This window comes from Salvia miltiorrhiza, chromosome 5, assembly GCF_028751815.1.
Source record: "Salvia miltiorrhiza cultivar Shanhuang (shh) chromosome 5, IMPLAD_Smil_shh, whole genome shotgun sequence".
Taxonomy (NCBI): domain Eukaryota; kingdom Viridiplantae; phylum Streptophyta; class Magnoliopsida; order Lamiales; family Lamiaceae; genus Salvia; species Salvia miltiorrhiza.
Genome location: NC_080391.1, coordinates 54,730,864 through 54,737,476, shown reverse-complemented (window position 1 = coordinate 54,737,476; position 6,613 = coordinate 54,730,864). Strand labels below are relative to the sequence as shown.

The 6,613-nt window shown below is 37.8% G+C and overlaps 1 protein-coding gene across 3 annotated transcripts; it reads right to left on the bottom strand.

The window, feature by feature from the left end:
- Positions 1-204: 204 nt before the first annotated feature.
- On the bottom strand, positions 205-6,038 carry LOC131025149 (pentatricopeptide repeat-containing protein At1g26460, mitochondrial). 3 transcript variants are annotated; one of them, XR_009102094.1, is made up of 8 exons: positions 5,210-5,998; positions 2,731-2,962; positions 2,155-2,637; positions 1,728-1,934; positions 1,159-1,296; positions 867-1,051; positions 724-789; positions 205-642 (listed from the first exon to the last, which is right to left on the bottom strand). XR_009102094.1 is itself a non-coding variant. In XM_057954774.1 (7 exons), the coding sequence occupies exons 1-6, from the start codon at positions 5,806-5,808 to the stop codon at positions 869-871; spliced, it is 1,842 nt and encodes a 613-aa protein (XP_057810757.1). In that variant the 5' UTR covers positions 5,809-6,038; the 3' UTR covers positions 205-642; positions 867-868. The 3 variants fall into 3 exon arrangements, 2 of the variants coding, with proteins under 2 accessions (XP_057810757.1, XP_057810756.1); XM_057954774.1 differs by lacking the exon at positions 724-789 and having other exon boundaries at positions 5,210-6,038; XM_057954773.1 differs by lacking the exon at positions 724-789 and having other exon boundaries at positions 205-703.
- Between the last annotated feature and the right edge of the window lie 575 nt (positions 6,039-6,613).

Genomic DNA, 6,613 nt, shown 5'->3' with positions numbered 1-6,613 from the left:
ACAATCTGGTTAAGCTCTTACATCAAATCCCAACTTAACAAAATAAATAAATAAATAAATGAGAAGAGAAAAGAGGAAAAGCATACAACAAGAAGTGTTTAATGAATGTCAATTTCACAGAAGGCCACTCCAGCACAGGCATCCTAACAATTTCCACAAAATTTGCTACCACTTTCCCTAAATCATAAGTTGAAATAACTCAGGTTTCTGAAGCTGGAAACTGAAGATCAAAAATATTAATAATAAATACAACCAGATCCAAAATAAGAGCAAGGCCACAAACCACCTTAGCAAATGTGGTGGAAGCTGTACCATTTCTTAACTCAAAATCAATAACGAATGATACGCTCCGTATCTCTAATATCTCCAGAACCAGAATACAAGGTACACAAGAAACCTACTGAAAATCGAAGCAGAAAATGAAATCATAATCTGCAGTAGGACATGTGATGAAGCTAAAGTGATTAAATCAACCAAAAATGTAAAGCTACACCGGATTCTTTATTTATTTCTGATAAGCAGTCGAGTACCATCATCACGATGTCTCAGAGTTAACAATTGACCCTCCGAAGCTTTTTTCCAGATATGGGGTCAAGAGACATGACTAATAGCATGAAAAAAGCTACATTGCTGCCATTTATCCTGCTCGGGCATTGAAAAAGATATTGTGAGCATGTAACAGCACGAGTTAAAATTCGACAGACTGCAAAACATAGAACACACCATATTACGCATGAAATAGTGTGTTCCGATCCGATTCTTGAAACAAGAAATAGACCTCAGTTTTTACTGAAAGAATGACCATAGTATTAGGCTTAACTTAACAGCAGTTAGATGAAATGTGTTTATAGTACTTGAATACTCACAGTTACGCGTTCTCTCTGTATTGAAGATTAAAGAGTGTATTTCTGCGCATCTCATTTCCCATTCTAATGTTGAGCTGTTTTGCAAAGGCTGCCACCTTGTCGTCAGATTCATAATCCATCTCTCGGACACAACGCCTTCGGACCTTTTTTAGTATATCCTTGCATGGCTCATACCCTGCAATGACCTGCTCAAGAAGCCCAATTTCAGGTTCAGCCAGACTGATAAGCCAGAAAACTGACAAACTTAATGCTGAAACAGAATAAACTTTAATAAGACGGCACGTGAAAATACCATTTCATCCACAATAGAGAGCGCAGCTTTTGGATCCCGCTTAACAAGATGAGCATCAACAAGCAGTGAATACGTAGTAGCATTTGGTTTCACACCTTGTCCAACAAAGTGCTCAAATACTTTTACAGCTTCATCTCTCTGCCACATAAAAAGTTCTTCTATTATACAGCAGAAGCGCGCAAGAAAAAAGACATGCACATTTGTTATATTGAAATACATTCACTAAGAAACCATCCACATTTTAGGAAGCTCTTTTGTTAGTCACTAACTAAGCAGTTCCATACATGGATAGTTATGCCTATATGGTTTTAATCAGTAACCTAGCCTTAGACTTGAAGAAGCATATAGAAGGACCAGCATACAGAAGCATTTTTTGATATGCCTATGACCTATGTGAACATTAAACTTCATAGCTTCGAGCAAGAAAACTATGAGATTCAGGATATATGTTTCGGGAATATTAATTGATTGCATATTTCGAAGACAGATACTTATGTTGCATAAACGGAAAAGCTGCAGAAAGGGAAAGAAAGAAGAGGAACCTAGGGATAGATATGACATTGAGTTACCTTGCCAAGCTTCCCAAAAGCACAAATCAGGGCATTGTATGAATGAATGTCTGGGGTCAGTCCGAAAGACATCTCAATGGCAGTAAATGTCTGGTAGGCACGATCAACATCCCATATATTTGCACAGCCAAGAACAATACAATTGAGAGCAGTAACAGACTTGTATGGAGGGTCAGCTTTACTTAAATTCTCCAGCTGATAATAAACCTGAGAAAACACTTCAAAAATACAATTAACCACAAGATTGCAACGGCAGCATTATACACTTCAACGAGGCAACACATAAGGAAATTACTTGTGTGAGCATTATCATGTAAAGATCAATATCTACTATCAAATCAAAGGAAGCATCATCGCAAAGCACAGGAATTTCACCATTTTCACACATTATAAGATCAACTGTAAAGCAGTTGGATAAAAAACTTACTGAATCTAAACTCGAAAATCCATCTCTGCAGCATGCCATAACCAGAGGTTTTAAAGAATGAAAAGGAGAGAACAGGTCCTCTACGTCTTCACGATCAGCATTTCCATATGCTGCCTCAAATTCACGAAGAGTACCAAAAGCCTTTGGCAGGTTCCCTAAATTAGCAAGTCCATATATTTTCGCCAGGTATGTTTCAGGAATGGGAAGGCTAGTTTGGCGTAATGAACGCTTAAGGACAGCCCATGCACCATCCAGGAGTGCAGAATTGTAAGTTCTACCAGCAGTGCCTAGGGCTGTCACAACTAATCCTTCTTCTACAGAAAGAAAAACAGGAGGCCTTGCAACCTCCCCTCGTGCAATCCATTTGGCCATGAACTCAAAAGCATAATAAACGAGCACACTGTTATCTGATTGCATTGCGACATCAGCAATATAAGTGCATATGCGCCAAGGAGGACACAAGGATTTGTTTTGATCCATTTTCTGATGTCATCCATAAAACAACAGTCAGTAGTCGAAGTACATGAAAGAGCTCTACATCATATCAAAGGTCAAATAGCCAGCAAAAGTGTGCACCTTGCATCTCTCAATAATTGAGACCAATGTATCCAGCCTCCCATTAGTAACACAACGTTGCACACAATTCATGAATGCTTTCATAGATAACATATACCCAGATTTCAATGTTAGATCTACGTACTTCAGGGCAGAATCAATGTGGTTTTTTGAGAGTAGCATCTCAATAACTAAATCAAATGATTCGTTATCAGGCAAAGATTCCTTATGTATTTTTCCGGTCTCAAGCATCCTGACGACAACAAAGTAAAGAGTTAACCATCAAATAGTAAATTGTGTAACTAACTACAGAACTAGGAAAATGATCTGCATAAACTCAAATCTGGGTGATAAAATAGTTTAAAACTATACAGGCGCCTTTCAGTTAACCCAAAAATCAAATTCCCTGACACATCATATATCAATACCAAGTCTATCTTCGCCATCTAACTTCTCATTTGAAAATTGAATTCTCATAAGAAACATAAAGCATCAGCAACCCCTGACTGAACATAGAGAGAGTGCTTTATCTTTAATCATTCAACTCAGCATACTCAAGACGGAAAGACTAAGCTCATATTAGGATGTCAGCTTTTAATTTGATAATAATCTATTCATAGAGAGAACAACTTTCTCAAACCTTGAAAGGGCTAATTATAAAGGCAAAATAGCCATCACCCCTACGCGATTACAGTTTCCTATAAAGGACTAAAATACAATAATAGTTTCAAAGCTCATGGAACAAAACTCAATTGTACAGGGGACATAAAATGTTCTGAATGTTAATGCCTCAAACTTCTTCGTCTTCTCTCTCTTTTTCATTTTTTTAGGGGGGAGGGGAGATAAGAAACAAAACTACAGTACAAAAGTTCTAAGGTGCATCCATGACTATTTAAGTCGCTACAATTCTTCACATTCCAGCAAATAGTTTGTGACAATAAAATTATCCTCAAGCTCCTCAGACCAAGTAGAGTAACAGAAAAGAAAGTGTAAAGACATCAGATTAAACTATACTTATACGATGTATTTGTATCTGTTGTAAAAATCTTAAGGCGGAACTGAGGCATTTTGGCTCGGCTCGGCGAGGCGGTAAGCCTCACAACGAAGACAAAAAAATCATATAATTATACAAAATATAAAATAACATATAACAATAAAAAAAATTATGGATTTATAAATTTAAAATAACAATGCGTCAATGTGTATAAGTTGAGAAAGATGAGTGAGTGTGGCTATCGGGAGAGTAGAGTAGCTGAGTCGATGACAGAATGGGACAGATTAGAAAGTTCGATCTTTTCTGACTTTGAACAAGCAGAGCAACACAAACATGCAGATTTATTTTAATTTATACTTCTAATTAGTTAGTTTAAGATTTAACATATAATAATAACATGAGCTTTTGTAATTAAAGCCATAAAAGAAGTCGATTCATTCGCACCGCTTCAGCACTGCTTCGAGTACTAACAGTTTTGAGGCGACCGCCTCTCACAAAAAAACAGTGTGGTTTTTCCACCGCCTCGCCTCAAGGCGGCCGAACCGTGCCCTTTTCACAACAGTGATTTATATTGATGGTTTAGTGCCGAACTATGCTGTAACTTGGAAACATTAAATATTTTTGGTGTAAATAGTATTGTGGTTTACTTAAATTTCAGAAGCCTATTCCTTATCAAGGGAAAACAAAATCCTAGGAAGAAGATATTCAATAGCTCTTCACCGACCAGCAAACATGTATATGTTCAGTTGGTTCTGCTCTTTAACTAACAATGAAACATGATCTACACCACAACAATTAATCTTTGTCCAAACTCTCTCTGTGAACAGCCAATTGATGCTTGTAAAAGATTCCCAAATCAAAGAACTAGCCAAAAGTATCATAAAAGAAATCAATAAGTGCTCCTCTTGCAAGTCAGCATTCAAAAGCAACTTTACCAGTCCAGTGAACTCTCAAAGTTACTAATTTTTTATCAGCCTGCAGGTTATACGTCCATCAATCCACACACACCTCTATTCATTCCCTCTACCCACAGCGTCAAACTATGGCTAGATCCGAGAAAAGGAGAACACAACAACTGTGTGCTTGACTGCTTGTATATAAAATTATCTCAGAGGCACAACAGAACATCAAGGTAGACAAACACAAAAGCATCAAGCACCAAAATTAAAGCTATAACAAGTACAACAGAACTGCTACAGAGCCTGTTGCTGCAAGGGTAAAAACCGTAAAATAATTGACTATTCAGTCTATTCTGATAAAAAGATAGTAACTGGTCGACCTCTTCTCATACCCATGATTAGTAACATACATTCCATGGTAATTCTGCAAGAACCTCTAAATATCGTAGCAAACGCCCTACAACAAATTTTCTCCTTCGCAGAATTTACCAACAAATTAACATATATTTCATGGAGGTTCTGCAATATAACCTATTAATAACATATCAGAAGCTGAAGCTGCGTAACAATTTTACACCAGTACAGAATTTACAGATAAAAATCCAACCTTTCAATCAATTTCTCAGCAGCGAGCATGTCACCACTCCTCTGCATTGCCTTGAGCACAAGATTAAACGAAGCAGAATTTGGCGCGATCCCGTAATCTTCCATCTGCGCCAAAACACCAAGCAATTCCTCGGTAGATGCCCCACTCATCACATTCGCACGCAAATAATGATTATAAAGATTAACATCAGGCGTATTGGGCTTCCCACTCCTATCCAACGACCTAATCCACGACTCAAAGAGCTGCTTCATGTCGTCCCAGCGCTGCGTCGTCATCCAATCCGCGAACTGATTAATCAGACTCTCCGCATCAAGCGATTGAGCGAACACCTGCATTCGCGATGCCTGATTCTGCTGCAAAAACCCTAATCCGACGGGGACGAGCGCGCCGTCTCCCGCCAGAGCGGCGGACGGATTCCGCCAGTTCTCACTGTAGCGCGGACTGCCGGAGGCGGGGTTCGGCGGGAGCGGCGGCGGAATCGACGCCGGCGGCTCCGCCAGCTGCGGCTCCGCTTGGAGGTGAACAAATGTGGAGATGAATTTGAGGTTCTGCCGCTGGATGTAAGGCCGCGACTTCGCCAGAAACCCGATCGGCGCCATGCCGTATAGATACAGAATCTGTACGTATATGTATGGAAATTGTATCTATAATTTCATGGAATTTGGAATTTTCGTTTTTTTTAAACAATTTGAGAGCGCAGAAAAATACAAAAAGAGTTGAGTTTTCCAGTGGTGGTTTTAGGGTTTTTGCAATGGATTTCCAATTGAAATTGACGACGGATTTGACGATGGATCTTGAAGAAGGGTCAATTTAGGAATTTAATAAGTGGGTCAACCGAGATTATCCAGATTGTTAGGGCTATTTGTGGAAATTAAATTTGGGCTTTTCTATTACAACAATTTGGGCTTTTTTCGATTTCGTTAAGTGGAAATGAAATCCGTTTTCTTATTGAGCTGAGGAAACGAAATCCAAATATAATTAAAATATTATTCGAATATACTCCCTTCGTCTTATTAAATTACTCCTATATTCTTTTTTAGGATATCATAAAATATAGTTCATTTTCTTACTTTAAGTTATTTTAAAACGTTCTTTTATTAAACAAAATAATTAATAATTGTGAAAATCGTGTGTGGAGCAATAAATAAAGGCAAAATAGAGCATTTATTGAATATATTTTCTTAATTTACTTAAAAATGAAATATGACTATTTTGATGGGATATAAGGAGTACTATTATGTTCACTCTCCATCCTCAAATTCAAAACCTCCATAGACGAAGTGATGAACAAATTTCCAAATGCTATTGGAATTTCCAATAGCTCCATTCCTTTATGAATTTTGGAAAAATGAAAAAGAAAGAAGAATAAAAAAGGAAATTGCATATGACAACACCAACATTACT

What these genes read in the sequence shown, in the direction of transcription:
- LOC131025149 (XM_057954774.1), bottom strand. Translation starts at nt 5,808, where the DNA reads ATGGCGCCGATCGGGTTTCTGGCGAAGTCGCGGCCTTACATCCAGCGG. An exon ending in GCTGAGAAATTGATTGAAAG is followed by an intron (nt 2,963 to 5,209) that starts GTTGGATTTTTA and finishes TGTTGTCGTCAG; the next exon opens with GATGCTTGAGACCGGAAAAA. An exon ending in CTTTTGGGAAGCTTGGCAAG is followed by an intron (nt 1,297 to 1,727) that starts GTAACTCAATGT and finishes TTTATGTGGCAG; the next exon opens with AGAGATGAAGCTGTAAAAGT.